Source organism: Ursus arctos, unplaced genomic scaffold (assembly GCF_023065955.2).
Source record: "Ursus arctos isolate Adak ecotype North America unplaced genomic scaffold, UrsArc2.0 scaffold_22, whole genome shotgun sequence".
In the NCBI taxonomy this organism is placed as follows: domain Eukaryota; kingdom Metazoa; phylum Chordata; class Mammalia; order Carnivora; family Ursidae; genus Ursus; species Ursus arctos.
The window spans coordinates 24958746-24976411 of NW_026622897.1; the positions used below are offsets into that span (position 1 = coordinate 24958746).

Sequence of the window (17666 nt, forward strand, 5' to 3'; positions counted from 1 at the left end):
AAAAATTATTCTTCAATAATTCCCAAATATATTTCTCTCGCCTTCCCTGGTACTGGCTCAAGCCCTTTAATATTTCGAGTTGTTCGAACTTTAAGTCAACTTCTTCCTACCTTTTTAATATATGAATCTTAATCTTTTAAAAATTTCTCCTGACTCAGCTATACTTTTCTGTTCCTACTGAATAATTTCTTGTGTTCTGAAACCAATTCATCATGTAAATGACTTCAAGGACAGAGGGTAATCAATTATCACAAACTAGCTAGTTTGAGAATCTTCCAGTTTTTGGAAAGCACTTGGAAGATCAGCAAGGGGAAACTTAACAGAGGAAGAAGAAATGAAGGATCGGTTAGCAACATTCACAGGTGACTGAATAAGAACGCAGAGAGACTCTACTTCAAGTAGGAAGGTAATGAGAAAGGAAATGTTTATTCTTTTATCAATATTTAATGATCATCTTCGATGTCCTGTGCTAGTTGCTGGGGATATATTGCCAGGTCTAGTCCTTAAAGAACTGGTAGTGTAGGGCAAAGTTTCTCAACCTCTGCACTACTGACATGTTGGGTAGGATGATTCACTGTTGTTTGGGGGGGAGGGATGCTGTCCTGTGTAATGTAGGATGTTCAGCAGAATCCCTGGCCTCTACCCACTAGATGAAATAGCTTCCTGCCTCTTTCCTCAGTTGTGATAACCAAAAATATCTCCAGATACTGCCAAATACTCCCGGGAGAAAACAGCCCCCCGCTTGAGGACCACAGTTTAGGGAAAGAAGATCATTTCTCTAATATACTGATAAGTATAATCATCACAACTTTAAGAGTAGAAAAGAGGGCTCCTTAGTTCTGGGGGAAGGTGGGAGAGGATACCACAAGGAGTTTCACAGAACAAATGACATTTAATGCTACATTTTTGAAAAATATTTAGCAATAGGCCAAGCAGACAAGAAGATGGAGAGTTTTGGACGTAGGGAAGGAGACAGAATGAGAGAGACAAGATAGAATGAGTAGAAGAATGAACAGAGAAAGACCATTTTGGTAGAGATAAGAGGAAGAATAAAGGCCTGAAGGAAGAGAGACCAGAGTGTTCAGGCCACGATGAATGGTTTGCATGGGAGAGAATCAGAAATAAGGCTGGGACCAGACCATGTCACATAGGAAAGGAGCTGAAATTTTAATATAATAAATAAACATGTATTTTAAACACAGTGGAGCCCTTTTTCAAACAAAAACTTACCCAGATCCCTAGCCTATTACACTGACCAAAATGAAATTTCTTTGATTAGATCATGGTCCACTCAGCTTCTAAAGCACCTCTGCGGAACCCTAGAACTCTGGGAAACATAGTAGAAAAATCACTTTTGTAGGCAATAGGGCACCACTGAAGGATATTAGGTATGGACTATATGTTCGTATTTGCTTTTTGGAAAAAGCACTCTAGTGGCAGAGCTGAGTACGGAGGAGGGACAAGGGGGAAAGTCAAAGGGCATGGAGACTAGTCAGCATTTTATATGTGGATTTCTCTTGGAGACCGGTTGTCAGCTACAACATGTAGGAAAAAGCACACTGGCTTTGGAGTTATACACATCTAGCTTCAAAGTCCAGGTGTCATTAACTATGACCTTGGGTATGCTAACTGACCTTGCCAATCTCTATTTTCTTCTATAAAATGGAGCTACCTACCTCACTTGGCTGCTACAAGAAAATGTTATGTACACAGAGGTCAGTGCTGGCATATGATGAACACTCAGCAAATATGAAAGTGCATCCTCTTCTCTCACTAGGTCTTATTATTATTAAAACTCCTTAAGCTTCCCTGATCTTAAGTAACTCTGAGAGTCGGAGGGCAGATTTACTTGCTCCTTGTTAATGGATTTTCTACTTGTAGAACTGACACACAATTCTGTTTTTAAAAACAGGTTTTCTTTTTGGAGTGACCTATTATGATGAGCCATATGCTAACAGAAGAGGTCAGAATTTGGCTTCTTCTTACTTTAGGATCTGCCAGGATGTCTCAAAAGAGAGAAATCAAAACAAGAAAGGTCAAAACACAAGCACTGTGTATATCTGTCTGGCTCTGAGACCGTGTCTCTGGCCATCCTGAGTTTAGCAAAGTTTGTGTCAGTTTCATGGTTAGAAGTCAGCAGCTAAAAACTCCAACCACGTGCAGATCTTTTAGGAGATGAACGTGGTGTTGGGATCACAGTCCACATTTTATATCCAAGTATACTTTTATTCCTTACCATCCTGTGTAAGTACTTCTTTAGTTGTGAATATTTACACACCTTTTGGAGAAAACAGTCTTTATTTTCGGAGCACTGATCCGTTTTCTCCTTGTCTCATTGTTTATCATCACAGTGAATATATACTGTCAGTGGAGAGAAATGTCCATTGTAACGAGGTGAAAGGTATAGGGCTTAGGGGTATAACTGGGTAGAAAATTGAACCCCGAGTACGAAGAGTTGAGGTGAAGGGTTTTAAGATCACAGGCAGCGTCTATAACTCAGTGGATTATGCCAGAAGTCTTACAGAAGCAGACCCATTTATACTTTAGATGATGAGGTGATTAACACAAACCTTTTGGAACTGTTCGGGCAGTCTTCATCCCTGGGCACCTATGACAGAGTCTCTGTCTTCCCTTATGGCTGCAGGCTGCCTGGACTCTACACTTTCCCTCTCCAGTGCAGAATTCAGCATCACATCCAACCCCTGTCCAACCTTAGACTCTAATACGATGGAGAACTCTGCCATCTTACCTCTGAACTAGGGTTCCGAACACAAGATGAAGAACTTTCTGCATGTTTTCTGTACATAGCCATCTCCACTGTTCCATCAGCAGCAAGAGGAGCAGATCTAGGGCTGTGTCAGCTAGCTCCGTCTCTGCTCCTGGGGAATGAAAAGGCATCAAAGGTAACTCAGAAAAGACCCATTCTGGAGGAACATATTTCAATGCACTGGATCTTCACCTTTATATCAATCATCTTGTATTTCTGTAATTCTTCTGTACTCAAATCAAGAGATGTTTACTTTATATCTAAAAAGTGCAGTGATAGGCTCTGTATTTCTTTATAATTCTTTATGTTCCTTAGTCATTCAGTAATATTTACCTTTCTAAAAGATTTTGCATATAATTATTATGCCTATCTAGCTTCTGTTTCTTTTGTATGTCCCCCTGGGAACTGAATACATTCTGTTCCAAGAAACTGCTCCCAACTAGTGACTAACTGGAACTGGCAAGGCCCCATCTCTTCCATCCTTATATTCCACTAGCCTCCACAAAGCATCATGGAAATGTTGTGTGCAACAGATTTGGGGAAAGTTTTGGGATTCACTCTCTTGTAAGCAAGTTGCTTTGAAAGCATCTCCATTACACAGAGCTGTTGGGTTGGGATCCAGAAGCCTTCAGTTTGGTTCTGAGATAACACTCGGTTCGAGGAAGAGCATTCCACCTTTGGTAAAATATGCCATGACAAGGACTGATTTCTTTCCTCTTTCAAAGACTGGAAAGACCACAGGTGACTTCACACCCATGCTAGGGTGAAGTCTCCTGAACAGATGGTACTTTATGGATGGAAGCATCTGTTCTTTAACCCCGGTCAGGGGGTCCCATGTCATCTGTGATTTGCTTCCCAGGAGATGTCCCCAGGAATACATAATGTTCCAGAATCAATCTCAGCAATCTGGTGCTACTGCTGTGATTAATATCATAATTAATCATCAACAATAATTTTGTTAGTCTAGGACCAATGGGTATTGTCTGGGCCAGGCTGCCCAAGCGCTCCTCCCTACAGGGTTCTTTAGGACATTAATTAACTTCAGATTTGGCTGAATATTCGAGAACTCAATCCTACTTTTTTCTTAATCCCTTCTAACATATATATCTTTTCTGCACTGCATTTCAAGGGGGCATGGGAACTGGTATGTTTACTTCCCAGTCATTTGCTCAAAGACAGGATATTCAGTTCCTTGGGAAACAGCACCATCCTGAGCGTCAGCCACCCTCCTCGACCTTATGATTTTCTCAGGTTTAGTGTTTACCTAGAGCTGCCACCATGTGGTGACAGCTAGTCACAGCAGTAAAAAATAAGAAAGCAAGAGGAGGCACCAAGTCCTGTGGAAGAAAATGTAATTTCCTATCATGTGAGCATTTTGAATTTCTCAGGGCTAGAAGAAAAGCTCAGGCATAAACTATACCCTTAGAGATATGATGTTCAAAATTTACAGGCTTGACCTTGGCTAGAATTATACTGTTTCACCCATTTCGTCTTATTTGTAACTTCTTACAGTTCTCTGATGCTTTTACTGTCGTAACACTTTGATTTATGTAACCAGTGAGGTATGTGGGAAGAGGTGGGGTTGTGAACTTAATTTTTTACACAGTTAAGCTGAGGTCCACACACTAGAGGTCAGGTGACTGTTCAAGTGCACCTGAGAAACAATGATCTGAAATCAGCCTTTTTCCCCCGCTTCTGAACCCAGGGTTTTGTGATCTTTTCTTTTCAGTGGGAGACTCTGTCTTGGTGGAACTGAAAAACTCTTTTATTATAAGTTCTAGCTCAGCAAACACATTAATATCCAGGTCTCCCAATTTTTTCTCTGTAAAAAAAACCTCTGCACTTCTTTTGGGAAGCAAACCTCCCTGTCCTCACCCCTTCTCCCTTCCTGCTCGATGTTGGGGAACTGGGTAGTGTTATCTGCTATGGCAGTAAATAAAACAGAAGGAAAAGATCCAGGGAAAAGGAAGAATTCCATGTTGGGCTTCAGTAGCCCAATGGTATATCTAAGTGGAGATTTCTGGTAAGCAAGAGGAAACACAACATCCAATATTTAGGCATCATCAGCACATGGTAGATTTAAAATCAGGAGTACAAATGAGATCACTCACGGGGGAGTATATAGAGTAAGAACAGAGAGCTAAAAATGAAGTTCTGGAAGGCTAGTAAGGGAACCAACAATGGGGCCTGAGAAGGGACCACAAGAGAGGTGGAAAGAAAACCAGGAAAGGGGTATCACAGACACGAAAGAAAGAAAGTTTGTAGGTAAAGGGAGTAGTCCAAAAATGCCAAAGCATGGCAAAAATAACATAAGTAAGATAATGATATTATAAGCACGGATCTTATTTTGCTGGACCAGAACTCCCTGTTTTTGTGCCCTGCTCCTTTTGACTCAGCTCTGCGGACTATGTCAAATTCTTCTTTGTATCCCAGGACTCGGCACAGTACCTCAAACACTGGTGTTTAACACATGGCTTGCTTAGCTGAATACAAGAGAAAATACATCAATGAATCCCAACTGTCACACCGTGCCTCCCTTCTCTGTGGGAGTGGGGATCTTGTCACGTACCTGGGTCACCATTGCTGATGTCTTGGGCTGGCACAGCTGCTTCTGACAAGTAACCATCCATACAACCTTTGGGGATTTGTTCAGGATCTTTTTCTGGGGCTTCTGCTGGCTGCATTTCTAATAACTTTGTCTGTTTTTCAATAAAGGATTCCATCCCAGACATGGATAGGATCTCTGACTCCTGAAGAAAAAGCCAGTGGCACATCACATAAAGAATGAAGAAAATAGGAGAGTAACCGTGGCCCTTCAGGTTTTCCCTGTTCTTTCCCTGCACAAGTATCATGAGTATAGAACCCAGCTGACTCTGTGACCACCTTCGGAAAGTTTTCACTTTCTACCTAAATTGCAAGTAAAACAATGCCTTTGTATTCTCACTTGCTGCAAATACATTTGGGTGATCTGTTCTCTCCCAGGAACTGGCTTTCCTTCTCATTCTGCCATCCTTTGTTCCAAGCCCATGACCCTTGAGAAGCCAACCTGCCGACCCGGAGTGGGTAGGAATTAGAAACCACTGAGAGAAAACACTTTTAGAATAAAAACTGGAGATCCAGATGCTGGTTAAGTCCTTTAGCAAGGCACCTACATCCCTCCTGACGTTGGAGAATGTCTCAATTGCCTGTAACTGCAGGATCAACATCCCAGCTATTAATTCCAGGAGTTATCTAGAAACTTCTCACCACACTGCCTTCCTGTAGACAATAGAGAATCTTCTCAGGTGCCTCAGTTATATTCAGTGCTGGAGCAATCTTACTGGAGGAGAACCTCAATCTGGACCTGGTATTGACACAAAGAGCAGAAACAGAACATAATTCATGGTTTTAATCTCCCAACAAAGGGCTGCCAAGTATTACTACCTTAAAACAAGAACATCCATACTTATTCTTGGGAGCTTACTGGGGTCAGAGTTGCCAGGAGAGACCTGGCCCTGAAATTCCCGAAACTGATACACATTCTGGCAATTCTTAATACATAGTACAACCATTGCACTAAGCTATGGCCACAGTGCGTTTGTGAAGCACTTTTGCTCATGTAAAACAGGGACCAGTCTATCATGGTTGTATTCCCATAAGCTAGGAGAATGGCAAATACATACTCATTAAAAATTTGTTGGAGATTAAATAGATACATGGCATAAACCAAGGTTGTTGTTGTTGTTGTTAGTACCCTTTTCGCATGTCCACTTATTCTCCTAGTGTTCCAAATAAAAGTAGGGAAGGGACCACAAGTGTTAACCTCACATTTTAAGGCTCTTATAAGCACAGATACGGTCACTCTTCAAAATACGGGCTCAGTAAAAAAGGCTAAAAATTGTGTTACTGCTGGTCCATGAGACATGAACACAGAAACAAAGACGGTCAGACATATAGACACAAACATACAAATTCTCCACCTTTCCCTCTCCCCCCTCCAACACACACACACACACACACACACACACACACTCTGTCTCTCTCACTCTCTCACTCTTTCTCTTCATAATGGTCCAGATACAGATATAAAATTTGCAGTAAGGGTTAAGTGTGGTGCCCTCCCTTCCGCATGCTGGCTTCTGAAATGGTGTGTGTAGGATCCTAGTAAAGGACAGAATAGCCAAAAACAGGTCCTATAGGTGTTCATTCTGGCCATTTCCTGTTTATTGCCAGTACATGCATCTTCTGAGCTAAGATTTCCAGGAATGATGACAAACAGAGATCAGTTACAAGCCTTAATTCTTAATAGGAAAGAAACATCTCAATTTTCCAGGAAAATAGAAAAGGAGAATATACATATTTTACAGTTTTCCTTCTCGTCAAAAGTTCCCGGTCAGTTTAAATCCTGGGTTTCCGTAGCAAGACAAATATTCAGAAGGGATGCCTACGCTGGATCTCAGGCTCCTCTGGGTTGAGCACTGAGGAGTGTGGGGTCTGGCTTTGTACAAAAACTGGTATGTGTGACCCATCTCTTCTCTCCTAGGGCTTGAGAGTGGGGCTAGGCTTTGGCTCAGGACTGGCAATCACCCCGAGAACTGGAAAGGGTCCCCGGGTGACTGAAGGGCTTCTCACTTGCTAGGCTTCTTGCCTTCTGTCTGGGGCTTGCTTTCTGTCTCGGCCTCACTCAGCTCTTCTGTGGGGCTTTGGGGTTCGGAGCGAGGAAATGCTGTCTTCAAGGTGTCCACGATAGCACTTACCACCATCTGCAGGGGTCAGAGGTGCAAGGTCAGACAGAAACTACCAAATGAGCAGGTGTCTCGTGGGGCTTCGTGCAATGAAGATGAGCACAGAGCGGGTCTAGCTAGTGGAGCCTTTTCATCAGCATACTCAGATACCAGACATTTACTGGCAACTATCCCCCCTTTTCTCGATGGCCATAAAAATCTGCTTCCTCACAGAGTTAAGACAAACAATGCCATGGGAAAAGAAGCCAAAATAAACAATGAGATAAATAAAAAGCTCGGAGTTCTGCAGGCTGGTGAAACACTTCATTTTTCAATTTCTTTCCTTGTATATGAGGGAATGATTTTTATTTCCAAATCAATAATACTTTCACCAAGATGTGAATAAATGGAAGTGATATAGGTAGGAATATATGGAAAAGAGAAAGAGTAAAGATTATCAAATAAGAAATACATTCTAGAAGCACATATGATATTAACATGCTCAGAGTAATTCACAGAATAAAGAACTGGTTTTTCCACTTACTCCAAATAATTTCTCTTCTTTACAGAAAGAGTAACAAAAATCACTCATGTCAAAATTAAGGAAATCTGGAGTTGATATAAACTCCTCATAAAGACCAAATAAAACAATCCTCACCGAAGAGTAAGACTTGTCTGTATTTCTCAGAATGGAAAAATGGCATATAGATATTTGCTAAAAAGGAAAATGTACAAACGAAACACTAAAAACCTAAAGAAATGAAAAGAAATCTTTACTTTTCCTTTGGTACTCCTTGCTAATTAACACTGCTGGCTCAGAGCAGCGCCATGCCATCCTTAATTCATGCCTGTGTTCATCCCCTACCCGGAGTGCAGCCAGCACAGCTGAGACAAGCTGAAGTGGCAGACTAGGACTAGACAAGCTGAAGTGGCAGACTAGGACTACAGTGCAGCACGGGAGGTAACAAACCAGGGAGAGAACACAGACGACAGCATGAAGAGATAATGCAGCTTAGAAAATACAACTTGCTCTCAAGGCTCACAAAATTGTAGCCTGTGGGGAGGGTCCTTATCTGCTCTGTTCACTGTTGTATCACCAGCAGCTAGTCCTGTTCATGGTCAAGCTTGTACTTGACCAGGCAAGCAGTAAGTGGCTGGTGAGTCAGTGAGTGAACACATCTGTGTGGATGGACACATCTGCATGGAATTCTGGGGATTCTACCTCATTTATCCCTTTCCAATTTGCAGCTTTTTCCTCGCATCAGTGAACGTCTTCTAATTCCTACCACATGAAATTCCACTTTTTCATTTTATCCCCTGAAGTCTAGAGAGAGGTCCGCCTTCTGCCAATGAGTCAGTGTTTTCTAACCTTTTAAAACATATGCCATCTTTGGATAAACATAAACCTCAGACTTGTGTCCTGGAAACTCTCAAATCAGCTGCTTACAAGAAGGATATAATGTGTTGTACAAATGTCCTTCTCCTGCCATCTTCAAAGGTTCTGAGATACCCTCTTGAAAAAAGTATAATTCTTTCCATGCTATTCTCCAGCAGAGAATCAGCACACCAGTGTAAATCCAGCTTAGTGTCCTGTCTTAGGGCTTTTTTTCCTGAGTGACCAACACCAGGAATGATCTTTATCTCCAGGAGAGACCTTCCTGCCCCCACCGATCTATGGAGGTACAGATCTATCCTTACCTCCCTCTGCTAGAATAACAATGTCATAATATGCCATAGGAGATATGTGTACCCATGTAGTGTCATAGCAAGGTGATGGTCCAACCAATGTTTGCCACAGGTCTTAAAAATTCTAGTCCATGTTCTATGGACTCCTCTCTGCTGTCTCTCCCCACCCCCAACCTCCTTTATTTTTCAATCACTGCCTACACTCTGGTGAGAAACTAAAGCTGAGCACAGTGGCCCTGCTGGTACCTTGTCTATTCTGGACACCATGAATGGTTTCTTGACAAAGGCAATACGAGCATCTGTGTTCAGAGCAAGGAACTCCTGCATCTCCTCACTGTTAGCGATCTCCGGAATGGCACAAAGTTGCTGCAAAAGACACAAGAAGGATTTCAAAGAGAAATTCTGGTCCCCGAGTCTCTTCAGCTTGGCTTAGGTATCTGGTAATTAGAATGAAAACACAGTTGAAACTGAAGGATGCTGACCTTTAGAAAGGATTCCAGGAGGCTCTTTCGGGCTTCTACTCTGTCACTATCCATGTTTCCAAATGGAAGATCTGGAAAGAGCTTTTTAGGACCCTTCACATCTTAAAAAAAAACAAAAAAAACCCCACAAACTCATTCACTTAACATTCACTGAGAGATATTCCACATGAAATACACCATATACGTAAAGAAAACAGGACTGTTGAATATATTCCTAAGATTTTTTTAAATTTCAGGAGTTCCAAATATACCCCAAGGATATAGTACATACAATCTACTCTTGTTATCGGTGTTCACACTAACGTATAGGAGGCCATATGCTACAGTAGTTACAAATGAGGGCCCTGAAGTCCAGTTGCCCAAGTTTAAATTTTTGCTCCAATCCCTACTATAAGAATGACCTTCAGCAAGTTGCCTAATCCTTCTTTGGGGAGAATGATAGTTATCTATCTCATAAGCTGTTAGGACAATTAAATGAGCTAATATGTAGAAAGTACTTAGAAGAGAACCTGGCATACTTTTTCAAGCTTGGTTCAGCAGTAACTACTGTTATTAAGAAAGAAAATGCATAACTGAAATCCACAACTTATGCCTAAACTTATTAAAAGGTTTATTTGGATGACCATCAGTTTTTTTTTTTTTTTTAAACAAAGTAGCTGCTTACTAGCTTATTTTTAGAGTTAAATTTTATTACATTTTCTTAACTGTTCCTGTGCCTTATGGGTGTCAATTAGCAAACACACAAAAAGCCTGGTTGTTAAAAGGAAGGATGGCAAGCATTTCTGGAGACTATTTTAATATTTAAGAGCAATCCATTATGTATACAATTGATTTAACTCCTCACACTATTTCACAGACTCAGGTGGAAATATGAGTTTCTCAAGCTTAAACTAGATGGGCCCCAGAACAAAGCAGTAAGTGTCAAAGAAGTGCCTCAGAAAGAATGTGATTGGTGCTATCCAGCACTAAAACCCACAACATCTGAAAGCAAACTGGGGAAACACCGGCCCCTGGATGCTGTGTTCTCCTCTTCCATCCCTTCCCACAAACTAGTAGGCCTAGCCTTTCAGATTAGGGGGCTAGATGTGTAAAGCAAGCAGGCAGTCCGGGCTGGGGAAACTCCTGACTTTTGATGAACTTTCGGAGATCTGATTTCTCCTCCAGACGAGTCTGCAGATTGAGGAACTCGCGGTAGCGGCGATTCACAGTGTGGTAGGCCACCTGCTGCAGGCCACTGCTGTTCTCACCATCCAGGGCCGTCTCATACTGTTGAATGAACACATTTATTTAGGGCATCAGCTCAATGGCCACACAGTAAGAGGAGAGTAGAAGTAAAGGGAGGAAGATGGTCCTATTCTGTTTCTTTCTTTCTTTTATTTGACAGAGAGAGAGAGAGAGAAAGTGAGAGCACACACACAAGTAGGCAGAATGGCAGGCAAAGGGAGAAGGAGAAGCAGACTCCCGCTGAGCAGGGAGCCCGATGTGGGGCTCGATCCCAGGACCCTGGGATCATGACCTGAGCCGAAGGCAGACTCTTAACTGACTGAGCCACCCAGGCGCCCCTATTTCTGAACCTACTAGATCTGATTGCGGCTCTGAGTTGTAGTGAATAACTCAAATTCCCAGGGCAGCTGAATTAAGGAATGAGATGTGTTTCCCCACATATGTGGCCCAGAAAGAGAAATGAGTTTTGCTGTTCTCCATTCCCTCCTTCCACCTCAAAACTCCCGCCTGCAAACACTTTCTTAACTTATAAAAATGGATATAGGGTTCCTGGGTGGCACAGTCGGTTAAGTGTACAACTCTTGGATTAGGCTCAGGTTGTGACCTCAAGGTTATGGGATTTAGGCCCCATCAGGCTCCACGCTTGGAATGGAGTCTCCTTGTGATTCTCTCTCTCTCTCTGCCCCACCCACTTGTCTCCCTCTCTCTCAGACATAAATAAATCTTAAAAAAATGGCTATATTACTATTTTTCAAATCTCAAAGAGTATAAAACAGAAGGTACAAGACCACCTCTTTCACTACTAAATTGTGGGTTGGATGTTATAAGAAGATAACCATTTGCCATTATACTTGACCAGTGATTATTTATGTTAGTTGGGGGGAAGAACAAATAATCCAAAACAGCTGATGAATAAAATCATTTGTTTGCCTGGAATGCATTAAAAGAACATGTGTTTTTATTTTGCTTTGGGCAGATTAATTATTATTCTTGGAGCTGAATTGAAATTTTTTTTCCTAAACACATATCATCTGTATGATTGGAAGTCACATGAAGACTGGAGATGTTGTAAGGGGTCAGAGTTTGCTGTCTTCATATGCGTGGAGGGCCAGTATGTGGGAAAAGACAACTTGTACTGAATGTTCCCCTAGAGCAAACACCCTGAACAGCATGAAAGCTGCAGCTCAGGACAGGGTAGACTTTCTGACAGAGGAGTTAAGATATAATGAAATGATGTGCAGGAACTATGTATGTACTTGTTCTCATTAGGGGTAGGTTACCATTATTGTCTGGAGGAGGTATTACACTGTGGGGCAAGTTATGGAAGAAATGATCTCTTTGTAGGTGGGGCTTAAGGCTGTCTTAAAATTCTCTAAAGCCAGAGAGGAGTATTCGTTATGAAATGACATGAGCGAAGCAGTAGTCCCTCAGACCAGCACTGAGAAGGAAAAGCCTAGTAAGAGACACAGACAGAATTCAGGGTAGGGCTCTCAAATTTGGAGCACTTGGGAGGTCCTGTGGAATAGTCTGCCCCTGAGCAACACTAATCAATACATTCCCAAACCTGGCTGCACCTCAAAAATCACTTGTGCTGCTTTTTAAATAGATTCTGACAGACGCTGATAGATCTGAATGAGAATTTACAAAAATGCCCTCTTCGGGTATTAGGAGACAGTCTATTCTAAAGCCAGTTTTAGGGAGCCACTGCTGTAACTGAACTCACCATCTGATACATGTACTCCTTCTTATCTCTACCGAGTAGTTCCTACTTCAGTGCTTAAACACTTCTAGGAATGAGGAACCTGGTACCTTCTGAGATATTATATATATATGAGATATATATATGAGTGTATATATATATATATAAACTTCCTTCCTAAACAAAGTACAAAAGATACTAGTAATTAAAAAAGGAGGGGCGGGGGCGCCTGGGTGGCACAGCGGTTAAGGTTAAGCGTCTGCCTTCGGCTCAGGGCGTGATCCCGGTGTTCTGGGATCGAGCCCCACATCAGGCTCCTCCGCTATGAGCCTGCTTCTTCCTCTCCCACTCCCCCTGCTTGTGTTCCCTCTCTCGCTGGCTGTCTCTATCTCTGTCGAATAAATAAATAAAAATCTTAAAAAAAAAAAAAAAAAAGGAGGGGCGCCTGGGTGGCACAGCGGTTAAGCGTCTGCCTTCGGCTCAGGGCGTGATCCCAGCGTTGTGGGATTGAGCCCCACATGAGGCTCCTCCGCTATGAGCCTGCTTCTTCCTCTCCCACTTCCCCTGCTTGTGTTCCCTCTCTCTCTGGCTGTTTCTATCTCTGTGTAATAAATAAATAAAATCTTTAAAAAAAAAAAAGGAAAGAAAGAAATTAACAGGGAAGTTTGGAAAGAGGATTTCTGAACAAGATTCTATATTGGGAACCACTGAAAAATACAACCCTCAGTATCCAAAGAACCCTGAGATTCTAGGATTGTTTGCACAGATACTAAACAGAAGCCAACTTTGCTTTACAAATGATCTTCCGACCATTCACATATAGATTCTTGTCGAACTGAACATAGTAAATGAAAAGTAGCCTCTCTCCCTTAGAATACTAGCTTCATTGACTCTGCTTTCCAAACCCATTTCCAGCCCAGAGTGGGTGACCGTAATTCTAATCCTGTTACCTTCACCGTGTAGAGTGTATATGGGTGGAATCCAGTGCCACTGTGCTCTCGAGCAGTAATGGTACCAGTGATACGAAGGTTCTGGATGACAACTGGGCCATCTGGACTGGTTAGGGGCTCAAAGCTGAAGGTGGCTGAGCTGAGAGGACCAGTTGGAGAGGAGGAGAGCAGAACCTGCGGCAGACTAGGATCTACAGAGCTCACACCATTGGTGAGATCCTTCTCTAAGCATGAGGGTCGTGGGGGGCAAGTCCTTTCTGGATCTGTCAGCAAAGCTGTAAGAGAGGTGACATCTCCTTCCTCTACTTCCTTGTCTGCTGTATCAATGTGGATCTCTGGACAGGAAGTCAGCATGGAGACCAGCAGCCCTGTCTCTGTTTCTGTTCCTGGACCCTCCTCGGCCTCTGCTCCTTCAATTCCTCCCTCAACATCCTTAGACTCCAGAGACTGGGGACCCTCCAGGGCACACAGAGCATCCTGGATCCTGTCAGAGAGGAAGTTGCCGGGGGTCATGAGCATGATGGTTTCCTTGCTCAGTTCAGACAATGGAGACTCCAGCTCTGTGTCTTCACATAAGAACAAAGGGCCTCGAATATCTGGCTGTAGGAAATGAGATGAGTTGTTTCCTACTTTCCTTTCTTCTGGGACTCCACCCAATTCTCCCTCTGTTGCTTCATGGCCTTCTTCAACTTCTGGGGAGTGGTGGGAAGGCCCGTCAGGCTCACTACAGTTCAGTAGCACCGGCGCTGCTGCTGGAGAAGGGGCTCTTACTTCTGGCGGGCTCTGTACCTCAACAATCAGTGGCAGAGATGTGGGCACTGAGGGCTTTTCTAGGGCACTGGCTGGGGAGGTTGATTTAACCACTGCTGTCGGATTACTTCTGGCCTTGGAAAAGATGCCCACAAGTACAAGGTGGATCCAGTCAGGATCTGACAGCTTGCTGATCAGTGGTAAAATTACATTGCAAGTAATGAGTTCCACCACTACATGGCGCCCAGTCCGGGTCTCCAAGTGGGGCTTTGGCACTAGTCCTTGAAGCAACAAATTTACAATGCCACGTGTATAGCTGACCTCAGTGCTGGAGCTCTGTACAGCAGGGTGTGGGGCAGTAGCTAGGCAGTAAGCCTCCCAGAGCTGGGAGGGCTCAACTGTACCACTCTGCTTCCCAGCCAGGGCTTCCTTCGCCTGAATATAGCTCTGCAGGTGACAACCGCAGAGAGTCAGAACCTTCCGGGCAAGAGCATGACTGTCCACCATGCCCATCCTCCTCCGGAGCTCCTGGACCAACCCTCTCATAGCGGCCTCCATTTCTTCCTCAAAGGCTGGCTCCTGGCTCACTGAGCGGTACCAGGATGACACAAAGTCCCGAATAATCATTTGGATGGTGCGGTCGATCTCCTGTTCCAGTTGCCTCTCTGCCTCAGGGTTTGGAGGGCAGGTAGCCACTGGGATGAAGCGTTCCAGGTGCAGTCGACCCGAAGCCCCCACAATGGCGTTTGAGCCCAGCCATCCTCCCAGCACCGCTAGCAAAGCAGACAGAAGGCACAGGAGCCACACATTGACCAGAAAGTGGATGACCAGGAGCCAGCCGAGCACGATTCCCACAGCCATCAGCTTCGGACTACTCAGTAGGTTATTGAGGTTCCAGCTGGACCCAGCTGGAGCCTCTTGTAACGAAGACACTGTCTCTGCCTTCATGGCTGAAAAGGGCAGATGGCTACCCAGACGATCGCCGTCTTTCTACTTCACTTGAGGTAGGGAATGGGACGTTAACTGTGTACGGAGACGAGGATATCTAGGGTGCTATTCAGGGCCCCGGGCGGGGCGGGGCTCTGGGCCCTCGGCGTCTTACACGCACTGCAAAGCGACAGAGGCGGCTCTGCTTCTGCCCCCAGCTCCAGCCCCTTCCAGCAGAGAGGCCGCCCTTGAAGACTCGGCTGCCTTCATAACCCCGAGGTCGGAGAGCCTCCGCGCTGCCTGGGGAGGGCGGGGCAGGGCCTACGGCGCCCCTCACCCAACACTTACAGACGCCGAGGACCAGGTCATACACCGCTCGGGGGCGCGCCCAGACCGAGCCCCGATGTGCGGGGTACTCAACGGTGTCTTCACTGCCGCCCTCTGAGGAACCCTCCGCCGGGTTAGGGCCCCCCGGGCGACTGCGATCAGCAGCCCGGCTTCTGTTACGGCTGCCGGCCGGCGGCTGCCGGCGACAGCTTCCGGGTCGACGTCGGCAGAGCGGGGCATGCTGGGAGAGCGGCCGCGCGCCCCGAGGCGCGGCACTGCGCTGCGCGCGGCTCCGCCTGGTGGTAAGGAACGGCCGTGACAGCACCAGCGGAAAGTGGTCTCCCAAGCTGTGCTTGCAGAACCCGTGCTCAAAGGTGAGCCAAAGTTCCCAAGGGGTGTGGAGCAGAGACCGGCCTTGCAGGCACTAATCCTCGAAGACTGAGACTTCTAGCTTTAGTTATTAAATGAAGTCGGCCAACATTTCTTACTGCTTAGGCAGACTCTCAGTAATCCAGTTTATCTTAATCCTACGTGGGTATTTTTTCATTGGCCCCATTTTAACATTTACCCCACTTCCTCCAGCGCCCCCACTGCAGCCCCCAATAACAGCTCACCTACCTTGTTCTCAGAAATTGCGGAACACAAGGCGTACAATATTAATACGGAGATAGATTTATTCCTTAAATTTCATATACTGTGTAACAAAGTCATAGTTGTGATCTGGGGGCTATTTGCTGGTGGCATTACCCAAGCAATCAGATATTTTGAGCATCTGCTGTATTAAATCACTGTGAATAGGTACTGTGGACTAATAGAGCAGTCCTTGTCCTCAAGGACCTGGCAGCTAATTGAGGAGACAAGTTCCTGAATCATGAATGGATAACTAATAATGCAAGTCACTAATGTGTATAGTAAAATGCAAAGTCTTATAGGTATTCAGGGGAAGGACAGATCACTGGGGGTTGCAGTGGTTTAGAGGGAACCTCACAGAAAAAGTAGCCTTTATGTTGGATCTTCAAGGGTAAGAGTTGGTTTCTAACCCCCTCCATGTCGTCTTCCCCTTTTTTCCCAAATATATAGGAAAAGAAGGCAGAAGTAGGGATGTATTTTCAGACAATCCTTAAATATATTTGCTTTGAAATCTATCCAGACAGAATTACCTACAGGAAGATTGAATACTTGACAGTAGAGCTGACCATGTGTAAGAATCTGTCAATGTCACATGAAGCCCATCTTGGTCCCTAGGAGCTCTGCCTGCAATGTGGCTGTCCCTTTTATTTTGGCGCAGGATGCATATCATTTGTATAGAGTTGTTTATGATTGCTCATCTTCAGCTTTTTCTATGATGTTAGCAGGCTTCATTATAGCATTAGTTCCCAGATGTTTAGGGGAATCTTCAGGCAAACTCCAACCAAAACTGTGCCAACAAGAAGCAAACAATAGTCTCTCATTTCTACTGTTGGGGCAAAGATTTTTTTTTTTAATACAAAAGGAACCATCCTTTAGATGTGAAGCAGAGTTAATGCCTATCAATTCTATTACAAACAGTTTGGTTTAGGATCAGAACGTCCACAAAGCTAACTGGACACATCCCTGAGATGCCAGAATGTGGCCCAGTGTTTCCATGGCACAGAACACTTCACTGCTGCTCTCCTTCTCACAAAAAGGAATATAAGAAGTGGGTGCTGCCCCCTTTATCCTCCCAGACCATTTCATTGTCCTCAGTTAGAGGGACAGTTAGATCACAATGATGCTCTGGAGAAATACCCCTGCCGCTTAGCCAAGAACAAAAAGAAGTGGATGAGAGAGAGACTAATGTGATTCTGAAGATTTTCCTGTGATAGTTCACAGAGAAAGTTTACTCTGCAGCATAATCTGGACTGTTCAGGGCAGTAAGAAACTGACCTTGTAAGTGGGCGCTGTGCCACCTGACCAGATGGTCTGGAGCACAGAGGTAGCCAAGAGTGCCTTCCTGATTCTGAAGTGGATTTGATGAAATAGGGCTCTCAGATGAACATGCCAGTGCACTTGTCATTTTGACTGGAATGAGCTTCTGCCTAGAGATCTGGGACCAGCCTTAGTCTCCAAGCAGATTAATCACAGGGAGGAGGTGAGAGGTACAACTGATGTTTGGTGGTGGTGATGGTGTGT

General features: G+C 44.3%; 1 protein-coding gene and 1 long non-coding RNA gene across 4 annotated transcripts in view; one reads left to right on the top strand and one right to left on the bottom strand.

Annotated features, from left to right (window-relative positions):
* Positions 1 to 15748, bottom strand: part of SNX19 (sorting nexin 19) — a 46883-nt gene extending 31135 nt beyond the window's left edge. For 2 of the 3 annotated variants that reach the window (XM_026505383.4, XM_026505386.4), the window contains exons 1-8: positions 13512 to 15748; positions 10766 to 10904; positions 9639 to 9739; positions 9403 to 9522; positions 7379 to 7509; positions 6014 to 6110; positions 5337 to 5517; positions 2750 to 2879 (exon numbers count right to left, since the gene is read on the bottom strand). In XM_026505383.4, coding sequence (XP_026361168.2) covers positions 2750 to 2879; positions 5337 to 5517; positions 6014 to 6110; positions 7379 to 7509; positions 9403 to 9522; positions 9639 to 9739; positions 10766 to 10904; positions 13512 to 15209 — 2597 coding nt within the window. In that variant the 5' untranslated portion in view covers positions 15210 to 15748. The remainder of the gene's footprint in view (positions 1 to 2749; positions 2880 to 5336; positions 5518 to 6013; positions 6111 to 7378; positions 7510 to 9402; positions 9523 to 9638; positions 9740 to 10765; positions 10905 to 13511) is intronic. The other variant, XM_026505385.4, reaches the window with a different exon arrangement.
* A 40-nt stretch (positions 15749 to 15788) lies between these two features.
* LOC123001384 (uncharacterized) overlaps positions 15789 to 17666 on the top strand; it is a 64326-nt gene continuing 62448 nt past the window's right edge. Inside the window, exon 1 of the long non-coding RNA XR_006410211.3 lies at positions 15789 to 15889. This is a non-coding gene — a long non-coding RNA (uncharacterized LOC123001384). The remainder of the gene's footprint in view (positions 15890 to 17666) is intronic.